This window comes from Paroedura picta, chromosome 3, assembly GCF_049243985.1.
Source record: "Paroedura picta isolate Pp20150507F chromosome 3, Ppicta_v3.0, whole genome shotgun sequence".
Classification (NCBI taxonomy): domain Eukaryota; kingdom Metazoa; phylum Chordata; class Lepidosauria; order Squamata; family Gekkonidae; genus Paroedura; species Paroedura picta.
In genome coordinates, this window is record NC_135371.1 from 157113282 (window position 1) to 157137632 (window position 24351).

General features: G+C 46.0%; 1 protein-coding gene and 1 long non-coding RNA gene across 5 annotated transcripts in view; one reads left to right on the top strand and one right to left on the bottom strand.

Annotated features, from left to right (window-relative positions):
- Positions 1 to 22026, top strand: part of LOC143833283 (uncharacterized) — a 64422-nt gene extending 42396 nt beyond the window's left edge. The window contains exons 4-9 of the mRNA XM_077328897.1: positions 2468 to 2563; positions 9328 to 9498; positions 10725 to 10850; positions 12659 to 12879; positions 15152 to 15207; positions 16073 to 22026. Of these exons, the coding sequence (XP_077185012.1) occupies positions 2468 to 2563; positions 9328 to 9498; positions 10725 to 10850; positions 12659 to 12879; positions 15152 to 15207; positions 16073 to 17919 (2517 nt within the window). The 3' untranslated portion in view covers positions 17920 to 22026. The remainder of the gene's footprint in view (positions 1 to 2467; positions 2564 to 9327; positions 9499 to 10724; positions 10851 to 12658; positions 12880 to 15151; positions 15208 to 16072) is intronic.
- LOC143833284 (uncharacterized) lies at positions 46 to 23435 on the bottom strand. Of its 4 annotated transcripts, none has more exons than XR_013229582.1 (5): positions 23229 to 23435; positions 12620 to 12846; positions 8383 to 8508; positions 7933 to 8050; positions 46 to 669 (listed from the first exon to the last, which is right to left on the bottom strand). It is a non-coding gene; the product is annotated as an uncharacterized LOC143833284 (long non-coding RNA). The 4 variants fall into 4 exon arrangements; XR_013229581.1 differs by lacking the exon at positions 23229 to 23435 and adding an exon at positions 22797 to 22973; XR_013229580.1 differs by lacking the exon at positions 23229 to 23435 and adding an exon at positions 23003 to 23097 and having other exon boundaries at positions 47 to 669.
- Between the last annotated feature and the right edge of the window lie 916 nt (positions 23436 to 24351).

Sequence of the window (24351 nt, forward strand, 5' to 3'; positions counted from 1 at the left end):
GTTATCTGTATGTCCGACAGATACATTATAAGATGTCTGTGCCAGAGTTGGCAATCATCATTTTAATATGTCTTCTATAGCCTGCCAGGAAATTAAACAAATGGAGGGGTGGGGAAATCTCTGTGTTTTTAATTGTTGACATTTTTATTTCAGGCTTTCAGTGTCTGAGCTGTGTGTCCTGTCCCACGTATCAAGTTCTCCCTTTCCTTCTTCTTTATTGGCTGCCATTCTCAGGAACAGGGACATGTGGCACCCTGCTTTTCGTATGATTAGATGTTGCCAGGGACAGGGTGATTGTGTGCCAGAGAGATAGGGTTGCTGTTTTTGGCATCCTCCATAATGCATCTTCCGTAATGTCTGCTCTTGGCCTCAGGATTTTGTTATATGATACCTCTCCTGAAAGGCTGATAAACAACAAAATGGAATCCAGAGAACCTGTAATTGCCAGTGACTTCTGGCATTCTTGTGACAATAGCTGGATTAAACCTACTTAATTATAATCAGCCTGTTCAGGATTTGAACCGAATTTTCATCTGCAGACAGAATTTTCATGCTTTTCCTGTTCGTACAGCTATAGGGACGGCCTTGTGCCACTATGTAATTGCCTTGTTCCACCTCTGGAGGGATGGTTCTTGAGCGTTACTTGAAGGCAATTGCTATGGAGACAGCCTGGAGACAAAACAAGTTGGGTGTCATTACTGAACAGAAACCTTTTCTATGACTTGTTGCTATTATGAATGATGGATGCCTTTTAAATGGATTCATTCCCCCCCCCCATTGAAACCTGTTTACAGGTAGCTTTTTGTTTACTCCACTGGTACTAGCCAACAATTCTTCTTTTCTTATAATTATAACTGATGACTCTGCGGGCCAGCCCAGTTTACTTCCTTCTAAGCTCCACCTAATTCCCAGCAGAATTAAAGTTACTGCAAGCATACAAATAATGTTGCAAAATGGAGGGGAGGGTAGAGGTGTGTGCCCCAAAACTCTTAGGAATACACATGAGACAGACTCCCTCCTGTTATGTATGTGGACAGTTTGGTGCTAACATGAACTACCATGCAAATGAAGGCTTGTAAGAGGACCAATCAGAGACTCTAAATCTTGGACTTTATGGACCAATCATAGGGCTACATTAAGAGCCAATCAGGGCTCTTGGCAGGCTCCCCAACTTGTATATAAGTCCATTCCCCCCCAGTTGTTTGGTGTTTGGTTGTTGTTTGGATTCAATAAAGAAGCTGTGTTTTCGAAGAACTTGTAGTCTGTGTCTACCAAACCCAAAGACTTATTACCTCCAATAAACAAAATGATTTTCAAACAATTCTTGAGAAGTACGGGATTCCTTTTTAGAAGTTTCTCAAAAACAACATTAGGAATGATGGAGACATTCTCCTGACAAATTGGCCATCAGTCCTTTTGATCTTCTCCAGAAATACGCAACTGTAGGATAGCACTGAACATGTTCTAGAGCAGGGGTAGTCAACCTGTGGTCCTCCAGATGTCCATGGACTACAATTCCCATGAGCCCCCTGCCAGCAAACATGGGAATTGTAGTCCATGGACATCTGGAGGACCGCAGGTTGACTACCCCTGTTCTAGAGTATTCTTTTGCAGCTCAAGTACAGTGATAGTGACATCGAACATGCAAAGAACTGATCATGCACCTCAAAAGATGCACCCAAAATCCTTGGAATTCTGTGATTATTTTGCAGGAGTTTCATGGCATGAAAATCAATGTGGAAAGAGTCAAAAGTTTAGAAGCCACTGATTGGGAGCATGATGGGTTGGATCTGTCAAAGGGGTTATACAGACTACTTGCAGAGTATGACTTTCTTGCTACCCCTTCTCATTTCATCCTCAAATTCTGCCGAAAAAAATCTGTTCACTGGGAGCAGCAATTGGGCCTGCAGCAGGAAGGCAGAGGCCCAAATCATGCTGTAAAGACAAAAGTTCTTGTGATCATGGAACCAGTCCAATGAATGCAATCCAATTAATTTTTTTTTTAAGGAAGTAAACTTTCACGTCAAAAAAGTGCCCATGAAAACAGAAGATGTGCATCTGAATCAGCATTTTTGGTTCTAAAACTCAATGGTTATAAAGTGCTCTGGGACAAGCTGAAAAAGAGAGATCAACTTTTTTTGAAAATGTTCAGGGAAGACATCTGATGATTTTTAGTGTCACTCTTGATTTATTTCAGTTTGGATTATAGGTTTTTAACCTGGTTGTATTTTCTATTTATTTATTTTATTGTAAGCCGCAGGGCATAAATTATCTAAATGAACTAATAACGTCAGGTCATTTGGCTGAGTGTCATTCCTGCAGCAAAGCCAAAAGTTACCCGATCCCACTGTACAACTACCTTTTCCAAAACAGGAGTTGCACAAGAGCTCCCCACCTTCGTTTACAAATCCAGAATTATGTCACCTAAAGTTTCAAGGACAAACTTTTCTCTCATTGTACTTAACAGGATCTGGACAATGGATTTCTGCACAAAACCGAACTGGAATCAAAACTGAATGGACTTCATGCGATGTCAGAGTTAATGAAAACTATCCAAGAGCAGGTAAAAAAAAAAAGCCAAGGATATTTCTGAGGGGTGGAAAAATGGGTCCTTCCAAGCTAGGATAAATACCAAGAACATGCAGACTGGTGCACACCTAGTACATTTATAAATCTACGTGGGTTCTGGTTTAGAATTCTTCTGGGTCTATTCCAACAAGTCTTGCATGTGTTCGTTACTTATGCTCATTCACCATGTCTAACCTGTGTGAGTCACGGGGCATCCGTGCAGAGCTTGCATTGACTCGCTGTTGATATTGTATTGCCAGACACTGTTGATATTGTATTACCAGAGACTCCTTGCCAGTACATCAGTGGCGTATGACACACAGGGGAATGGGCAGAAGCCACGTTTTAATTGTTTTCCCAGGTATCTTTGTGCCAGGTACTTTTGGGCCTCAGTTTCAGCATTACCTCACAAGGAGTTTGATGTAAGGGTGTGTAAAAAAAAACCTTTTTTCCCCCTTTCATTTTTATTGTGAAAGCTTAGGTGGTTTTTGATACCACCTTTTGTTATCTTCTCCTATTTATTCACGCCACATTAGGTCCAGTGTAGCTCTTCAGGCAATTGGAGCAGTGTCCAGGAGGAAACAGTGGGGCACAGAATGAGTCTGTCCTCAGCCAGCCACCTGCATTGCTAGGCAGACATGGCCAACTTGGCAGTGAGCAGCCAGTGGCCCAATTACAGGGCAGCAGACGAGAGGGGGAAAAGCAGTGGGGAGGGGTAATTAAGGGATGAATAAAAGCTTCTAAAGGCCGAGCGTCAAAGAATTGAGGCTTTTGAACTCTGGTGCTGGAGAAGACTCTTGCGAGTCCCTTGGACTGCAAGGCGAACAAACCGGTCAGTCCTAGAGGAGATCAGCCCTGACTGCTCCTTAGAAGGCCAGATCCTGAAGATGAAACTCAAATACTTTGGCCACCTCATGAGAAGGAAGGACTCCCTGGAGAAGAGCCTAATGCTGGGAGCGATCGAGGGCAAAAGAAGAAGGGGACGACAGAGAATGAGGTGGCTGGATGGAGTCACTGAAGCAGTCGGTGCAAACTTAAATGGACTCCGGGGAATGGCAGAGGACAGGAAGGCCTGGAGGATTATTGTCCATGGGGTCGTGATGGGTCGGACACGACTTCGCACCTAACAACAACAGCTTCTCATTTGTTCCTTCTCTATTTTCCTGTTTGTAGTTGATATTATAATATGGAAAATAAAACCAATGAGGCCTTTTCATTTGTTAAAAATTTGTTTGGAAATGAATGTACATGCTTACTGGTAGTAAAAAAAAAAAAAAGCTTGGATATTTCAAAGAATAGATAAGGGCTTAGAGCTTGGGTTGCCAACCTCCATCTGGGGGTGCCACAGAATTACAGCTCGTTTCTATGCAACAGTGATCAGGAAAGACAGGTAGTAGATCTGACCTAATAACTGTAGTGCTCTTATCTGCAACCCAGATGCAATTACAAACATGCTGTTCTGAAGCGCAAACCTCTTCTGCTGGTTCAGGATGGAATTTCTCAGCACCCCCTCGACCCTCATGGTATTTCGTCCGGGTACCTAAGACTCCCCTTCCCTTAGGAATTCAAAATATGCCATGTCCAGGGAGACCCTGTGTCAGGTTCTCTCAATCATTAACTGAAATGAACATGCCAAACATTCAGACGGACTCTCCACCTGCAGCCTCTCCACAGTTTCTGTTTAACAGGAAACAGGGTCCATATTTTCTCTGAAGTAAGGAGGGGAGAAAAAATGAAACCTGACAAGTTGCACTCAAATTGAGCACAATGATGTTTCCCCTTTATTATGGGGGCTTCTTGGGGAAAGCCAGCTGGGTGGCCTCTAATCTGGAGAACCGGGTTTGATTCCCCACTCCTTCTCCACATGCAGCCAGCCGGGTGACCTTGGGACAACTGCAGTTCTCTCAGAGCTCTCTCCACCCCACCTCCCTCGCAGGTGTCTGTTGCGGGGAGAGGAAGGGTAGGTAATTGTAAACCACTTGGAGGCTCCTTTGGGGTAGTAAAAAGCAGGGTACAAAAAACCAGCTCTTCTTCTTTCTATCCAAGCAGGAGGAAATCCTTGTGCGGCAGCAGCTTTTGGAAGTGGCTCAATCCACTTCTCTGGCCATTCCTTGCTTTTAGTTTTCCTGGTCATAACCCCATTCCCACCCCAGCTTGTCTCCTTTCCCCTGATTCATACCCCCACTTGATCCCTAGCAGCTTCTTCTGCACAACAATGTTATCTTCCCGCTATTACCACATAAAACCTTCTGGACAGGGATTGTGTTGCCCTTCAGTTCTGTGCAACACCCAGCACATTGTTAGCTCTACATGAATGTTAAGGAATAAGGGCCAAAGTACATGGGACGTTAAGGGTGATGATCAGAGGGGCTGGGGAGAGTTGATGCTTTGACCCCTTAATAGAAACTTGATAAATGGAAAAGGGCAGGTGAGTAGCATCACCTGATGACTGGAGGGGGAGGTTAAAAGCATCACCTGATAATTGATTGTAGAGAAAACAGAAATGGAAGGAGTGGCAATCCAGTTTACAGGGAGGCAATCCTATGTGATGCTAGTAGGCTAGTTTTGCTGGCCTCCAGGTGGGACCTTGAGATCTCCTGGGATTACAACTTATGTCCAGTTGACAGAGATCAGTTTGCCTGGGGAAAATGGCTGCTTTGGAAGGTAGACTCTATGGTGTTATGCTCCACTGAAGTCTCTCCTGTAACCCTGCTCAGGCTCCAGCCCCAAAATCTCTAGGAATTTCCCAACCTGGAGCTGTCAACTCTATAGTTGACCCAACCCTTCTCCAGTAATATATGGAGGGACACATGTCCGATTTCAAAGACTGGCAAAATTAGTAATTTTCTTAGAATTTCTACTTGAATGTTTGGCATTATTTCCTTCCCATTATCCCCAAGAAAAATATATAAAATTATTTTTTCCCTGCCATGTGTTATCATATTCCATATATTTTCCTTCAGTAAAGGGGTCAGTTGCCTTGTCATGTTTCTGTCCCCACTTGGCCATTTTTCAACATTTTAAAAGGAGCATTGGGTAGTGAGGCAGGATTTGGCAGCCGTCATTTTGGGAAGCCAGTGCTTGAAGCAGAATGATCGGCAGTGTTTGGTTTGATAGTACTAAAGGTAAAGGTATCCCCTGTGCAAGCACCGGGTCATGTCTGACCCTTGGGGTAACGCCCTCTAGCGTTTTCATGGCAGACTCAATATGGGGTGGTTTGCCAGTGCCTTCCCCAGTCATTACCGTTTACCCCCCAGCAAGCTGGGTACTCATTTTACCGACCTGGGAAGAATGGAAGGCTGAGTCAACCTTGAGCCGGCTGCTGGGATGGAACTCCCAGCCTCATGGGCAGAGCTTCAGACTGCATGTCTGCTGCCTTACCACTCTACGCCACAAGAGGCTCTGTTGATAGTACTAAGTTTAATTGTTAGAATGAGGGTCTGAAGGGGTTAATGTGTTTGTGAGTGATTCCCATGCTCTGGAACTTTGGGCAGGAAAATAAGCCTATATAAGGAGGGCCAGTGCTGGAGAGAGAGTTGGAGTTGAATCAAGGCTGTTAATGTTGAGCTAGCTGTTGGCTGAATTCCTCCAGACCAGGGGTAGTCAAACTGCGGCCCTCCAGATGTCAATGGACTACAATTCCCATGCTGGCAGGGGCTCATGGGAATTGTAGTCCATGGACAACTGGAGGGCCGCAGTTTGACTACCCCTGCTCCAGACATTGCAGACACCTAAGTGAGGAGTGTGGACACTGTGTGGAGGCAATCAGAACATGAGCTGCTGCTACCCTTCACGTAAGTCATGTGATCCATAAGGGTCATGTGATCCAGGGGAAGCATGGCAAATGTTGCCAGTTGGAAAGGGGGAATGATATCCTGTCTCTTTGACTAGAGATTTCATGTGCAGTAGCAGGCAATTAAAGAGCCTCTTGTGGCGCAGAGTGGTAAGGTAGTGACATGCTGTCTGAAGCTGTCTGCCCCTGAGGTTGGGAGTTCAATCCCAGCAGCCGGCTCAAGGTTGACTCAGCCTTCCATCCTTCCGAGGTCGGTAAAATGAGTACCCAGCTTGCTGGGGGGTAAACGGTAATGACTGGGGAAGGCACTGGCAAACCACCCCGTATTGAGTCTGCTATGAAAACGCTAGAGGGCGTCACCCAAAGGGTCAGACATGACCCGGTGCTTGCACAGGGGATACCTTTACCTTTACCTAGCAGGCAATTAAGATTTCAGCATGGAGCTAAATAACATTCACCTTGCAGATCAAATGGCCATTAAAGGGGCAGCCAGTACGACCAGTTTAAAAGTCAGCAGCCCTGAACATAGCAAAGTTATGATTCTGTCTGAGGTTCCCTTTCCATATATAAAGAGATGGCCGTACCTATTGGTGTAGCGGTTGGGAGTGGGGACTTCTAATCTGGTGAGACAAGTTTGATTCCTCCTGACAGAACAACTTACAAGGCCTTGAAGAAATAATATTTTGGGCAGAATGTGGAAATTTTTTGGTGTTGACCATGAAAAAACAATTCTACCACAGATATGAGACAATTATTCTGCAGCACATCCTGTAATTTAGGAAGCAGGAATCCAATCGTTTTTGTTTTTCAAATTAACCATTTCAGCAAAGGGAGTAACTGAACACCTTGCTGATCATAGTTGCCAGCCAGCCAGAATTTCAGTGGTCACAGTGAAACGGTACTCTGGCCAATTTACCACCATTGCAGTCTGAAAAGCCAGCAAACCGTTCTGTCAGGCCCCACCCATACACGTCCAGTTTCCACACCAGATCTGCTCTGCTCCAGATCCAGCAGGTGCTCCTTTCAACCCCTCCCAGATAGGTAGCATTTTTTGACATCTAAAGTTGGCAAACCTAAAATTGCATAATTGCTAACATATCTGAAGAGCCAGCATTGTACAAATGGATGGAATCTATTCATACTTTCTCTGCATTTGTCCTGTGAACTTTAGTTCTTATTTTTTTTTAAATAAGAGAGAGCCCTGCCTATTTACCCAGGAATTAAGTGTATGGGAACAGAAGTAGCAAGCTCTGCTTGGAAGCTTTTTGCAAACTTCCGCCTTTGTTCTTTGCCATTGAGGGATAAAGGAAGAGGGGTGCAGCACAGCGGAGAATGGTAATGCCTCTTATGGAAACAGTTTCAAACCTTTCTCCCAAAAGTGTAAACTTTCAATGAACTGATTCATGGAAAGAGGAAATCCAACTGCCTGATCCTTGCCTTGACTGGCAGAAGGACATGGGCAAAAAAAGTAGAGGAGGCCAAATAAGCACTGAAGGTATTCTGGCTTCAGACTCCTTCAGGTTAGCTCTTGCCTGCACCCAAACCACACAGGTATGTGTAATTTTACTCACCGGAATCACAATCCTTTTGAAAGTTACTGAGCCGAGCTGAGGCTGCTTTCAGAGCTGTCAAGGAGGCCTTCTTCTGTATCTATCAGTCATCTAATAAGTATCTGCCAGCGGTCAGGACCTGAAGCACGTTACAAAAAAAAGATGTTAAAAATGTGATTTATGAGGATAGAAAACCAAAGGGCATGCAATGGAAAGAGCGGCCTGGTGCTGAGCAAAACCCAGCTTGCTCTGCTCAGAATTTGGCAGGGGTCCTGGAGAAGATAATAAGGGCCGTGGAAGTATGAGCCTTGTGGACAAAGGCTGCATGTTTACCTGGGCAGTAGAGCAGAAACGGTTCAAGAGGATTCAGTAGGAAGGCTGGTTAAATGAATGACAAGGCACACACCACTGCAACACAGGAGATTGCGTTAATAAAATAAGTAAATGCTACTGTAAATTCAAGGTACCCACCCACAGGGGAGACGGCTCATCTCTTTTGTGATTGATTGTTATGCCTTGTTTCAGTCATCATTGAAAGTAGAAAAATTAGTTCTGCCTTATTTCTTTATCAGGTTGTTTTGGATCATTCAGTCATACCTGACACACGCAGAAACAACAGACAGTAAGACACAGTGAGATTCTCAGACCTGGCACACAGCCTTCCCCCCCCCCCCCATGTTCCTCCTCCCCAGTGCAGAACCCAACAAACAGCCCAACAAACAGCAGAGGGGTAGGCACATTGAAGGAAAGGCATGCTGGGTCTGTTTAAATGCCCAGGTCCCTTTAAATGCCTTCCCCCCAGCATGCCTCTCCCCCCCCCAGTGTAGAGCCCAACAAACAGCTGATCCTTAGCTGTTTGTTAGGCTGTGCACTGGGGATGGAGGCATTTAAATACCCCAAACAGCTAATCTCCAGAGAAAGGCTTATCTTCATGGATCAGATGTTTGTGGCTGTGACCAAATCAATTCAGCTGTACTCGAATCATCCAAATCCAAATCCCCATTCTGATAATGGGATTTGGGTGATTTTGGTATATCCAAATCAATTCGGTTCAAATCGAAACAGTACTGAATATTTTCTTGGTGCACATCCCTAGATGAGTACTATTCTTAATCATAGGGGAATACCAGAAGTACCATTAACTGACTAGTACCCTCAGCCCCTGAAAATTATGCTGTTCCTTTGTGGCAGTGTAGCAGGTGAGGTGATGTGGACTGTCTCCTCCTGTAAAAACACATCATCGCTTGATATTTGTATCCAGGAGTACTGGAATAAAGTCTGCGAAGCATTTGGGGAAAATTCTGTTTTCTAGTTCATGCTGTTATCCACATACAGCCCCACTGCCAGTACTTAGATAACCAACGTAATTACTAAAATCTTGGCAACTGAAGCCCAATCTTCTTTCCACTTTTCTAGGAACTTGAAGAAGCAATGTCACAAATCAAAGACATCTCTGTTGTCCTGGGGATTGACAACAACAACAGAATCAATCTCGACCCTCACCAGATTGTGGAGGATGTAAGGGCCCAGTATGAAGCTCTGGCTCACAGGAGCTGGGAGGAGTTAGAGGAACTCACAAGAAGCAAGGTGTGTATCTACTTGCCCCCAGGAGAGTTGTCACAAAATTCTGCATGCAAACAACAGGTCCTACATCAGTGGTGATCAACCTTCATAATGCGACGACCCTTTAAAACAGTTCCTCATGTTGTGGTGAACCCCCAACCATAAAATTATGCAAGTGTTCTTTCACGGACATCAAACAGAAACTGACCAATGGCGTGAAGATCCATTGTTCATGATTGTATATAAATTCTATTTTTTTCGGGGTTTCTCAGTTCAGTTCCCACCATGCCGATCTCGCTCTTTTCCGCTGCTCCAGACAGATGAACGCTCTACCTCGATCTACCCCACAAGGCTATTGTATGCATGGCGCCTCCCGGCCAAGCTGCTTGACCTGCCGCAACCCCTGTCAAATGGTCGTTTGACCCCCAAAGGGGTCCCAACCCCCAGGTTGAAAACCACTGTCCTACGGAGTGATATGGAAAAGTGGTAAACTTGTAATAAAACACTATGGCAATTATTGACCGAGAACACTGAACAAATAGATTAAAACACACACACAAATGTCTTCTTTCCTCAGAATTCTGAACTGTTTTGGAAATCCACATGAGAGGAGCTCACTGGGTGCTTTATATATGGGCCCAAAATATTGGGAGATGTTGTGAAATCTAACCAATAGGTATTAGATCAAGTAACTGACAGGGCATGATGTATTTCTGTACTGAAATCAGTGGACTGTATCCAATGTGCAAGGTTTGTAGCCTTTCTCCACCTTTAAGGCTCTTCCGAGGAAGAAACTGGAAAAGGGGTTACCTGGGCTGGAAGAACATCTGATGTAGGTGTTCAGGCCATGGCACAACTTTATCAAAAAAATCATGAATCATAAGATGTTCATCAGGTCAATATTGTGGGAACCTACCAATTCTGTGTTAAAGCAATGAGACAGCTTTAAATTTACTGTCACGTCAAACAGGGGCCTATTCTGCACACATTGGATAATGCACTTTCAATGTGCTTTTGCAGCTGGATTTTCCTGTGCAGATCAGGAAAATCTACTTATAAAGTGCATTGAAAGTGCATTATCTAACATGTGTAGAATGGGCCCCTTCGGGAAGTGGGAGGGGGGCAATAACCACAATTAAAGTTGTTTTTATTGGAGATGTATTTTCTCCCCTTGGGTCCTGCACTGTGCGTTCCCTCTCCAGTGCCATGTGCCGCTGTTGTGTAAATGTACTCTTAAATATTCCCTCCAGCTGTATGAAGGAGAGCTGCAGTCTGCTAAGTATGGGGATCATCTTCTTAATGACCGAAGAATAATTGCCGAGCTGAATATACAAATCCAGAAAATGAGATCTTGCATCCTGTCTCTGAAAAGCCAGGTAAAATGTGGTTGGCGCAAGACTTGAAAATGAGAATGAGAAAGCAAAAGGAAATGTATTCAGCCAAGATCTTGCAATTATGTTGTACTGTCCCCAATGTAAAATATATACCAATGCAAGTGTAATGCTTTGGGGAACATTGCTTTGTGGAACATTGTGCATTTTTAGAGATTTGTCCTCATACTTGAGCATACGAATGTCCATTGCACAAAATATATTAAACTTGGACAGACAAAACAAGAAAGACATGCACATCCATAGGTCTAGCCAATCAAAATGAATGATGCACAGGAATATCTGAACAGTACAAGTGATATGGCAGGGCCATTGCTTGATCTCAGAGCACAGGCTTGACTTTCAGAGCATTTTAGGCAGATTATCTGGAATCCTCTATTAAAAAGAACTTGGGCAACGGGGATGGAAATGTCTTAGAGAGCTGCTCTGAAATGGCCAGGCCATTCCTAGGAGGGTGGGGCCTCTGGGGCAAGTTTTTTCCAGCTCGGCAGGCCTCACACAGATCTTGGCAGTAACTGGAGGCTGAAAGTTCCATACCGCCATTGAGCATCTGGCCGGTGGAATCTTTGGATGGGTTGCAGCCCAAAACTCATGAGGAGCGGAAGCTTCTTTGGGGAAGCATAGGGTTTCCCAAAACATGGGGTCCAGCGCATTCCCCAGTTCTCTGTTGGCCAAAGGCAACTCTGCCAGTGGACCAGAGAGGTGTCTTGAAGTCCAGCATATTGTTGGAAGATGTGATGCTCGCGGAAGCTAAACAGGTTCTGGGTCAGTTGTGTACCTGGGCCGGTGACCTCCTGAGAAGCCCATGTATGCTGTCTTGAGCCCCATGATGGAATAAAGGAGGCAGGCAATGCATTTTGCAACAACAACAGTGACAATGGAATCGTAATAGAAACAGTGAGGTGGTTCTAAAGCAGGGGTAGTCAAACTGCGGCCCTCCAGATGTCCATGGACTACAATTCCCAGGAGCCCTTGCCAGCATTCGCTGGCGAATGCTGGCAAGGGCTCCTGGGAATTGTAGTCCATGGACATCTGGAGGGCCGCAGTTTGACTACCCCTGTTCTAAAGTGACTCCATGCTATGAATTCATGTCCTTTTTATACCAGCTTAGTTCACCAAATGAATCATAAGAATTTTGATAAGGGTCCATTCAACCCATTGGTTCTGGTCTGCTCCTCTGGGGCAACAGAAAACAACTCTGCTCCATCTTCTGAAGTCTCTTTCAGTCAGTACATTTTCCCTCCTCAGTTCAGTGAGGTGTTGTATAACAACGTTTGTGGTGAGTTTGATGCTGCTGAAATGGAATGGCGTTCCCAGGGCTTAAGAAGATTTATTTAGAAGGCCATTGCAAAGGTGCGTGCCACTGTAAGCTATTGTACACTTTTAATATTTCAGTGGCACTGACCTGCTTATGCTCAAGCATCTTTGGCTCAGAGCCAGTTTGGTGCAGTGGTTAAGAGCGGTGGCTTCCAATCTGGTGAGCCAGGTTTGAGTCTCTGCTCCTCCGTATGCAGCCAGCTGAGTGACCTTGGACTTGTCGCAGCCCTGATAGTGCTGTTCTCACAGACCAGCCCTGTCAGAGCTCTCTCAGCCCCACCTACCTTACAGGGTGTTACAGGGAGAGGAAGGGAAGGCGATTGCAAACCACTTTGAGACTCCTTAGGGGGGGTGAAAAGCAGGGTATAAAACCCAACTCTTCTTCATCATCAAGAAAAAAAAGACAGCAGAGGATAAGAAACTACCAAAGCATTTACCACCATCCCTCAATCGTCGTCTTTGTTTTCTCACTCCAGTGTCTTCGTCTGGAAGGGACCATCAAAGAAGTTGGAAGTCAAGGCGAAGCTGTCCTGAATGATGCCAGAGCCAAACTGGCTAACTTGGAGGAAGCCCTTCAGAACCTCAGGCAGGATTTGGCTCACCTCGTGAAGGAGTATCAGGAGCTGATGAATGTTAAGCTGGCCTTAGACATAGAGATTCTTACCTACAGGGAGTTGATGGAAGGGGAGGAGATCAGGTAAGTGACCAGAAAAGGAGCATAAGTGCGAACTAAGAATAGGGCAGAATGACCATCAACTTAGCCCCCAAAAATTCTCTGTGAATTTCAAAGATGGATGTTCTCTAGATATATTTTTAATGTTCATGTGGCATTGCACAACATTCTTTGGTGTTCGTTGAAATCAAAACAATGAAAAGATTCCAGCTGCTCTTTAAAATCCTCAGAATCTGAAATCGGATGTTACAAATCTGATTTCTAAATACAAAACCATGCATTCAAAATCTTGAGAGCCAGTTTGGTGTAGTAGCTAGGAGTGCGGACTTCTAATCTGGCATGCCGGGTTCGATTCTGCACTCCCCCACATGCAGCCAGCTGGGTGACCTTGGGCTCCCCACGGCACTGATAAAATTGTTCTGACCAAGCAGTGATATCAGGGCTCTCTCAGCCTCATCCACCCCACAGGGTGTCTGTTGTGGGGAGAGGAAAGGGAAGGCGACTGTAAGCCGCTTTGAGCCTCCTTCGGGTAGGGAAAAGTGGCATATAAGAACCAAGTCTTCTTCTTCTTCTGAAGACCATATTTGAAATTTTGGCCAAAAATTGAACATTTATGAATATTATTTTCCACTCTAGCAAAGATCAAGTTCTTATCTAAATGTCAGAGCATATGTATTCCTTCCAATTAGTAGTTCATTGTTAAAAAACATCTGATAGAATTTTAAGCAGGGATGCCACAAATTTTACAGCAAACATGTCAACCGTCACACATACTCTTCAGTTCAGCACCCAATGACTTAAAAGCCCACCTCACAAACACCCTCACTGGATGCAGAATATTGTATGTAGGCTTGAATTATACTGGTCTAAATGGCTATAAATGAACATCTTGGACTCTCTGTAGGCTTGCTATACATGCATAGAGCTGAACACATGTTCAAGGTGGGATAAAGTTTCATGCAACTCAAGAGACATCTGATGAAATGAGCTCTGACTCAGAAATGCTTATTCTGAAATAATTGTCACTTTTTATGGGTCGATTTCTACAAGATGGGAGCTCACCAAGTGTGGGCCACCCTGTGAACCCTTATCACAGTGTTATTTGTGTGCTCCTCTTGTGCATGTACCTGCTCCAGTTGGGAGCTTGGCAGCACAAAGGAGTTGTCCACTGTGCTACTCCAAACTGAAACAATCCAGGCAAGAAGCTATTTGGCCCATATTGGGAGATACATGGGCCCATGGACTGTTGGACAGGATGGGCTGGAAGGACATCCAAACTCCTACATGTTCCTCTAGTCTCCACCAGAGTAGAAATGGTGTACACGAGGAACAGAGAAGAACATAATAGTTTTGGTGGAGTTCACAGCCTGGGTCCAGGGTTCTCCAGCTTCTCAAATCCTGTGAATGCTGCGTCATTGAAATGGTCACTCCTGTGCAGGGTTTCCCAACCACATTATTGAGAAACCATGCGAAGGCCCCTCAGTGGTACCATGGGGTGGGGTGGGGGTTTCAGAATGGCAGCTGTGGGAGCCCTCCCACTCATGAAAGAATTAAAAAAAATTCTACCCTTATATGGCCAGTATGACCTGCCCCTTCCAAAAGTGTCCAGTGATGGGCCTGGAGGGGTTAGGAAGGGGAGGGCCCCAGCCATTTAAACCTGTGCCCCTTGAGGCGCCTCTCACTTCAGGGAGGGGGGAGCATGGCAAGGAGGTATGGCCAGCTGACATCACTTCCTGGAACCTGAATGTTTCAAAATGGCAGCTGTGGGAGTCCTCCCACTGTGAAAGCCCTCCCACCCTATGAAAGAAAAGGTATTTTTTAAAAATCTACCATTATTTGGGCAGGTTGACCTGACTCTTCCAAAAGTGTCCAGTGATGGGCCTGGAGGGGGCAAGAAGGGGAGAGCCTCAGCCATTTAAACTGTGCCCCTTGAGGCTCCTCTCACTTCAGGGAGGGGGGAGCATGGCAAGGAGGTATGGCCAGCTGACATCACTTCCTGGTATATCAAAGCCTGAAAAATATATCAGCCACACCTCCGTGGTCAAAAGGTTGAAAAAGGCTACTCTAGTGCCATGGGACTCCTGCTTTATTATGCTGCCATAGACTAACACAGCTACTCATCAGAAATTATCCTGTGTCTCAATGCGCATAGGGACTTTACACCAAATACTCATATAAGCCAAATCTCAGTTAACCTGCTGCCCCCTCCCCTCCCCTTTGAACTTCCTTCCTCCTTATTATTCATGTCTTCTCGTGAAACTTAGTTCATATGCCTTTTCCTTTCCCCCCCTTACAGCATGGAGTCCCCAGCATTTGCTTTCATTAGCAGAATCTACTCCGGCCCAAAGTTCTGTAAGTTCATGTTTCTAAATCGTTTTATGGGAGCTCCATTCATCTCCCTCAGTTTGAAGGACATCCCGTGTTAAAACATCCAGTGCTGGCAAATGAGCCAGAAGGCAGGAGCAAGATAGACTTTGTAAAACAAGCGAGAACTCTCAGAACAGAAGGAAATATCCTTCAAAATGATGGATAAGTTGGACTGTCCATCTTGGGCTCTTTTGGAGGCCCCTGCTGCACCACTCTAGCTGGAATGGATTAGGATCTACTTACGCTAGAATGGATCCCATTCTTCTTACAATTTCTACAGCGGGGGATAGTGGTTAAGAGTGATGGACTCCAGTCTGGAGAACTGGGTGATTCCCCACTTGTCCCCATGCAGCCAGCTGGGTGTCCTTGGGCTAGTCACAGTTTTCTCTGAGCTGTTCTTACAGAGCAGTTCTCTCTGAGCTCTCTCAGCCCCACCCACCTCACAGAGTGTTTGTTTGGGGGGAGAGGAAGGGGAGGGTGTTTGTAAACTATCCTGAGTTTCTCAGAAGAGCAGTATAAAAATGAAATAAATAAATAAGCTGCTTTGGGACTCCTTTGGGTAGTGAAAAGCAGCGTATAAAAAACCCAGCCCATATTTTAAAAAGTGGTGTAGAATGGCATGGCAATATCAATTTGAGACATTTTCACATTCTAAATTAACATTATGTGTCAATATAGTTTTAAAAAATAGAAATAAATCTTTCTCTTTTTTGTGGAAGAGTTGGACTGCTTACAATTAGGAGGAGGGGTTTTTGTCATTGTTCTTAGCTGAAGTCTAGATTTGTAACCTTATGGATAAATAAGCAAAACATAAAATAAAACCCTTCCTTCCTGTGCTGTCATTTTGCAGCTGCATTAACCTCCAGCAACCCGACCACTTCAAATGTGACATCCCAAGCAAGAGAAGCTTCGAGCCACGGTGGTGAAAGGGGGGGACTCTCTGGGGGTGACTCCTCTAGAAGCCACGGCAATGTGAGGGGAGGAGCCCCAGCCACTTCAAGATACCACAGCAATACCAGCAGAGGCACTTTGGAGAGCAGCCTTTCGAGAAGTCCTAGCAGCAGAAGCGGAAACTTGGCCGACGTCGAAAACAACACGGAAAGCAGCCTGTCTAGAAGCCGCGAGAGCTTTTCGCAGGCTGACGCTCACAGGAGCAGCAGGAGCAGGGATCATCCAGAAGGCGGGCTGTCTAGAAGCGCCAGCCGAGGAACCTCGGAAGGCAGCCTTTCGAGGAGCCAGAGCAACAGAAGCGGCGGCTTAACGGATAGCGTGTTTACTAGAACCCCCAGTGAAGATGTCTCGGAGGGCAGCCTCTCTACGAGTGCGTCCTTTGTAGCAGGGGGCCTTTCCAGAAGCCAGAGCGGTGAGCATGAAGAACACGCCAGGCCTAAGCTGGTGAGGAGGAACACTGCCGAAGAGGGCGGCGTCCCAGTGGGGGGCGTTCTTGCCAGCCCTGGCGGGGAAAGCTCAGAAGGCAGGCTGTCCAGAAGGCAGAGCGATCAGAACGAGAGCCGCCGGGAAAGGGAAGGATATGCTGAACCTTTTCTTTCCAGAACGAATTCAGCCGAAGATGGCGGAGTCGTAGTGGGTGGCGTTTCCAGAAGCCAGAGCGACGGAGCTGGCTCCCCCGGCAACCGCAGACAGGGAGGCAACAACGAGTTCATTCTTTTTAGAACCAACAGTGCTGAAGACGGTGGGGTCCCGGTGGGCGGGGTCCCGGTGGGCAGCATTCCTAGCAGTCAGAGCGAGGTCAGCAGGTACAGCCCTGACCGTAGCCTTCCTCGATGCCATGATGGCTCGGACGTGGCCCGCAGTAGCCACAGAAGGGAGCCGTTCGCTGAGCCCGTTGTTTACAGAAGTGGCAGTGCCGGGGCTGGAGGCGACATTTCCAGAAGCCACAGCGGGACCAGTAGAGCCACCTCAGCAGGGAGCCTTTCTAGAAACCCAAGAGATCAAAGCGGAGGCGTGGCGGACCCCGCCCTTCCTAGAGCTCGCAGCGAAGGCACGCAAGAGGGAAACCTTTCTAGCGGTGGAAGGGGCGTTTCTGGGAGTCATAACGATGGAGCTAGAATCACCTCGGTGGGAAGCGGCTTTAGAACGCCAAGCGTCACCAGTACGGCCTTGACCGACAGTGTCTTCAGCACGGCGCCTCACGCTGCGGAGGAAAATGTTTATGAGGAAATCCCCAGCGAGGCGACAGAAAACGTCCCAGACACCCAGAGCGGTGACAGTGAAGGCCCTATAGAGACATCCACTCCAATCTGCTACGGCAGCCGACAGGACGCCGCCGCGGAGCTGAGCCTTTCTAGAGAGAGCGGGAGTTTCCGGGCAGCCGACTCTTCTAGAAGCCCGACTGTGTCCAGCAGAGGTGTTCCGGAGGGCAAGTTTTCCAGAAACAATAGCTACCTGACTGCAGTTTCGCATCCTGGCATGGCTAGAACCTACAGCAGCGAAGCCGAAAGCCCCAGAGGTGAGATAGACACCCCCCAGGGTCGCCCCGGAGATCGAAGAGAAGCTGTGCCCCAGAGGGGCCGGGGCGGAAGGCACAGCCGCGAGGAAGGCCTTTCCAGAACCCCGAGTGGCGGGCCAGCAAGTCCAGGTTCCACCTACATGGTTGAGGAGGCTCATTCCGGCCATCTTTACCACCCTCCAGCTGTGGAAGCGAGCTATTATGGTGAATTTAGTTCCAAGGAGTAAGCATCCCACAAGCGCAGGAATACGATCCGGATACTTTCTCCTAGAAGTCCCGTCCCATCTATTGGACCAGAGATGGGGCTCTACATTAAGCAAGGTTAACAGTCAGGAAATGGACTCTGCTATCTTAAATGGGCATTGGGAAGACAAGATCAGTTGCACAGTGTAGACACCGCAGGGAGGGGAAAGCAACAGACAACATGCAGCTATAATCCAGGCCTTAACCTCAGGGAATTATAAACTAGCAGTATAGTATTTTGACCAGTATTATAAGCATGCATTTTCCCCCTTCCTCTTCCCTTTTCCCCCCTTCTATTTATGTTTAATTTCTTCAAACTTTTAAATAATTCAGGGCTTTTCGACAAGCACGTCTCTCAACGTGGCAGAAGGGATTATATTTGTGGGGACGTTTCACCGCTGATCTTCCAGCTGCTTTTAAGAGTCCTGTTTTGAGTTTCTCGGCTGAATTCTTAGAAGGTTTTTTTTACTTCCATCGAGGTTTCTGGGAAACTGTTATGATAGCAGGAAGGTTCCATCCAGGTGGGTAGCTGTGTTGATCTGAAGCAGCAGAACCAAGTTTGAGGCTGGTGGCTCCTTTAAGATGACCAGAATTTAATTCTCGGTATAAACTATCGTGTGCATGCAACACTAAGAAGTGCACCTATGAAGAAGTAACTGAAGAGGTGTGCATGCACACAAAAGCTTATACCCAGGATTCAGCCTTGTTAGTCAGGAACATCCCAGTTTCACTAAAGGCATAATCAACCTGTGTTTAAAAACACGAAACCACAAACTATATCAAATAATGGCTTCAGGTGCATACAAGACATACGTCCCCAGAATGCATTTTGTGCCAATGTCAGAGGTAGACTGCCAGACGTACAGGCCCATCCTAAGCAGAATCATAGAATCATAGAGTTGGAAGGGGCCATACAGGCCATCTAGTTCAACCCCTTGCTCAACGCAGGATCAGCCCAAAGCATCCTAAAGCATCCAAGCTGCTGCCCTTTGAGCCCACTGACCTCAGTTGCCTGCTTGGGTGTGTCTGAATGTTCATCAAGTCACAGCTGACTTATGGCGACCCCAGCCAAGGGCTTTCAAGACAAGTGGTGGCTTGCCATGGCCTTCCTTTGCAGAGTCTTTCTCAGTGGTCCCCCATCCAAGGACTGACCCTGCTTAGCTCCCAGTGTCTGATGAGATCAGGCTATGCCACGCCCCCCTCCCTCCCAATCCTCTGCTTAGGATTTCACTATTAGATGTTGCTGGAGCCAAGGGCTTGCCCCAGGACAAGGGTTGGAACTAAGCCTGGCCTAGAGTGCAGCACGCAGAAGATTCCGCTGTGTTGACCTAGGAGACCCAGCCAATCAGCAGGCTTCATACGGCCTCCAGGAGCATCTGAGCTTGGGGCAGCTCACCTGGCTAAACTCCAGCCATCATTCGTGATGTTTCTGACTCAGGCATTGAAATCCCCGGCAGTAAGCCTCTGAAAAGCAGCCCTTTGGCCATAGCTGTATGGAATCTGGATGCAAATTCCCCATTTGGGCGGATTCCAGCAGAGGAAGAGCATGCCTGAAGCCAACCTCTGTCCATTTTAACATATCTTCAGGCTCAGCTGCTTACCCAAATGCAGCAGATTCATCCTTGCATGTAGATCTGTCATCAGTGCAATAGGTGGGCTATCACTTTGCATCCCTGTACTGACACACATATAGATATAAGCCAGTGGACTGGAATAAGGTGCTCTCTCTCTCTCAGCCCCTCCCTCATTCCCTTTCATGATGTAGGCATGTTTAAAAAGCTATCTCACTCACAGGGTTTGTTTGTAAGGCTGAGGGTGCAGAGAAAATAGAGCAAGTTATTCTGTAATCGCAAGGAACACAGAGTGGCTATCAAGGCCCTCTGCAGCCAATCAGATCTGGCCACAGGGTAAGTCAGGTCAGTTCTTCCTAGAGAGTAAGCACACAATTGATTCCACCTATCAGAACAGGAAACCTGTCAGATGTAGACACGGTGATCTTGTTGAGGGTATGTGGAAGAGTAGGCAACCAATGCAAGTAAAGAGGCTGACATTTTAAAAATGGGGTGCCCTCCACCCACTGCAGTGCTTGCAGTTGGATAATTTTCATGAAAACCTTTCATCTCAACCATTGCAAACCTCATTTGCTCTGGATCGGGGCCTTTATGTAATGGCTAGTTCAGTAAGAACAGCAAATCAATAAAGAGCACATGGTTGGAAAAGCCAACCTCTTGTCATTTCCTCCATCCCACTCCACTGGGTCTTTGACTGGCTGTTTTTGACATGAACGAGGTGTGAACAAATCCCTGTACTTCTGAAGAACTTCAGTGAAGCCTCCCCCTTAGGCCATTTCTGTCTAGGCCTTATAGTTTGGCACCTTTAACAAACATAGATGGGTGGTTTAGAAATAATATTAGTCCCCTTAGAGGTGAGGCTGACGGGACTGTTCCTCAAGCTGGCATGAACTGGGTATCTCTGAACATGCATGTATTGTGAATTAGCATTGTGTCCCATTATGTGTTAACAGTCTGCTGTATAACATATTTATATGTTGCTGTAAATATATGGACATCTGCATATGTATCAAAGACCTAGAAGATGAGGAGACCAAAGAAGGCTGAATGTTTAAAAAAAATACACAGAGATGATTTAGATGGGGCAGGTGGACAAATATGTAGAGAGTGAAGAGATCATTAGAAGACCCCGTCAGGAAACCAGCCTATCAAGAAAAAAGACAGCAGCGTGGAAAATTACAGGCGGACAGAGGGTGACTCTGGAATGTGAAATGATTGCATCTGAGATCTTTAAAGGGGAAAAAAAAACTAAATCGGGGAGAGGTTTGAAGTTCCTTTCCTAGCAAATTAAGGAAGAGGTGACTATTCAGCTAGATATTTTGTTTTTCAGTGCTGGGGATTTCACCATTAGATTGCATACAAAAGGCAAGAGTTACAGTAAATGAGACACGCATCCACTGTGAGGTTTATTTTCTCTTAGGATATTTATTGCTTTGCTCAGATAATATGTATTGCCTATATATTTGTATAACTTATTTTGGTACTTTTAACTTAATACCTAGTTGCTTCGGATTAAAATAGATCCCATATAGTAGCAATTCTGTTTACTGGGGTGGAAATACTTTTGCCATGAGCTTGATTCCATATAACCTTGTCGCCATTGTCAGCAGAGATGTTTAACATGTTTTGTGACTCACTGCAAATCCTAGAATTGGCCCCTGTGGCAGAATTTCCATTTTCCTAATGGAATTTCACTTCTGTTCAAGACAGTGTTGCGGTTAATACAGGCTGATGTCTTTTCTGCTGTAAGTTACACAACAGATTCTTAAAAGTCAATCTTTGGGAAAGCACATTGGATAAATCTATGCTTTTGGTCTGCTTTAAAATATTTTGGGGTCCCCAACGTGGCGCCTGTGAGGGCTTCCAACATCTTTCCTAGTACCCACCAAGTGCTTTAGGAAAGTGTTAGGGGCCAGGTGGGCCTTTTGCCTGGTCAGGCTTTTGATTGATCACTGAAGATTTGATTGGCTGTGCAGACTGGCCACCACAGCACAGGATCTTCAATAGATAAGCTGCAGCAGCCATTTTCCGGCTGGCTTCACCTCCTGCAGCAGCCATTTTGAGGCAGCCATTTTGTGACTGGGCCCACCATGCTGGGTGAGAATTCCAAAGGCACTCACCAGCTCAAAAAGGTTGGGGACTCCTGGTGTACTGAGACCAATTGTTGACAAATGTTGGCAAGATCAGAGTCTACAAGCATTATTTTTTTTTCCTCCAAAAGTTAACCGCTACACTTTAATTTTCACTTGATAGATTTATTGGCTAGGGATTTTTAATTGAGTTTTCCGGCTCATAGGGATCCAAGGGCATCAACATTGTAAGACTGACATCACTGCAACAGGCTGAGCTTTACAGTTCTGTATTCTCACTGGGCGTGGCTAGAACGGCAGCGCCGAAAGTTCCCCCAACGTGGTTGGATGGCACAATTCATGACAAGGTCTTCTTTGTATATTTCTACTGAATTGTACTCAACTGGGTTGACTCTTTCCTCTTCAGTTTTATTGGATGTACTAATAAAGCATTGAGGTATATAAGGAGAAAACGATCACTACAGGTGTGACATTCATTCCTCTGAAAATACCTGCCAGACATTTTTGTCACATTTCAATAGCATCAGTTTTCATTCTAGACACGATGAATAGAGGTTCAGACCACTGCTTTTGACGCAATGCGAGTTAACTTTAAGTGCAGCCAACAGTGGGTTATCCAGCACTATGGTATCCAAACAATGCTATTAACTGACCCCAGGGCAAAAGGAATGAAGGGAACCCCTTGCTCATTGCAGGCTCACCCTAAAGCTGGGGTAGTCAAACTGCGGCCCTCCAGATGTCCATGGACTACAATTCCCACGAGCCCCTGCCAGCGAATGCTGGCAGGGGCTTGTGGGAATTGTAGTCCATGGACATCTGGAGGGCCGCAGTTTGACTACCCCTGCCCTAAAGCATCAGCCAAAAGTGGCACAGGGAACTCTATTTTCCAATATTTAAGATGGAAAGCAAAAGCTTAATAGATGGACGTGTGGGACAATGCACAGTCTTTTTACACAGGCCTGAAAGGCTCACAGCAATCAGCTTTCTAGCTACCCAAGCTATGCGAATAAGTAGCCACCTTGATTCTCAATAGCTGGAGGTCACCATGGGATCTCATTTCCAAGTTAACTCCCTCACAACTTCACGGACGTGAGTAGATGCTATTCACTATGGGGGAAAAGTGCTGCCTTTGATGGCCATCCCTGTCATCCCTCCCTCGCTGGCTGGGATACACAGTGTGTCTGTGCACAGACCCCTCACTGAAATGTGTGCATGCTGCAGGGGTTTCTGCAGTTTCTAAGTCCTCCCTCAATGCTGTATAATGACGGGCACATTTTGGTTTAATTTGTTATTCCAGATCTGGTAACCTCTCCGAAACATCTCATCTCCTCCCTTCCAGCTGATCCCATGTGAACTGGAGAAAGAACATTTGCCTGCCTTTTTAAAAAAAAAACAAATATTCTCACCAGGGATTCCAGCTTTAGCTACTCAACTAGAATATCCGTTCTCAGTGTAAGGGCAAGGACCAACAGTTAAAGGGGGCCCTCCTCCCCTACTGGACAATTAACTGAAGAAACTGCCACTAGTCGAACAAGAATATGTCCAAACGGAAAACGACACATTCAAGTTCAGGGACAGAGAAATGTGTGTTTCAAAAGGACAGGCAGAAGAAATTCTCTTTCGATGACTCACCCCACTACTGATCTTGTAACTGTGAACTCAGGTCTACATCCTGGTTAGGGGATTTCAAAACATATTCAAACAAAAGGAGCGGCTCGGCCTCCATATTTTCCAGTATTTGGACGCTCACAGCTAGGAATGTCTTTAGCAAATAAGCAGCCAGTGCTAGGCTAGCGGGTTCACCTTCCAATTTGTGGAGAAAAAGGATAATAAATCTTGAAGCCTCCTTTCTTAAGGAAGCCTAGAGTGGCAGCTGATGTACCATTGACAGGAGAAGACAACTGAGGCCTTCAATTTCCAGCATTTGTTTGGAACTGGGACATCTGCTTTTTTTCCTCAGAAAGGGGGTAGGAAACTGGGAGAAATTCTCATCAGAGTAAGTATCAGAATTCATACTGTGAATAAACTGGGAGAACCAAGACAGGTCTCCATGGGGAAAAGAGTGTCTTTCAAAAGTCACTGGAAAAGTAAAGACCCAAATGAACACGTAGATCAAGCTCTCTCATACCAGGGTTTCATGAAAACCTGAGGTTTCTTGATGGCTCTGGAAGGGTTTCCTTAATGTGTGTGTGTGTGTGTGTGTGTGTGTGTGTGTGTGTAAAGGTAAAGGTATCCCCTGTACAAGCAACCGGGTCATGTCTGACCCTTGGGGTGACGCCCTCTAGCGTTTTCATGGCAGACTCAATACGGGGTGGTTTGCCAGTGCCTTCCCCAGTCATTACCGTTTACCCCCCAGCAAGCAAGCTGGGTACTCATTTTACCGACCTCAGAAGGAAGGAAGGCTGAGTCAGCCTTGAGCCAGCTGCTGGGATCGAACTCCTCTGAAAATGACCAATGATGGGCCTGGAGGGAGTGGGAAGGGGAGGGGCTCCATGTGTGTGTGTACATACCTTTGTTTCCCAATCATGTTCAGCATCATAGCACCACTTCTGTTTCAGGGGTTTCTCAACAGTAAAAAAGTTGAGAGAGGCTGATTTAGTTTGTGAGGGAAAGTGTTTGCCTCACATCAAAATCACAGGATGTCATAGTCCCATTGTATACGGCACTGGTCAGACCACACCTGGAGTACTGTGTGCAGTTCTGGAGGCCCCACTTCAAGAAGGACATAGATAAAATTGAAAGGGTACAGAGGAGA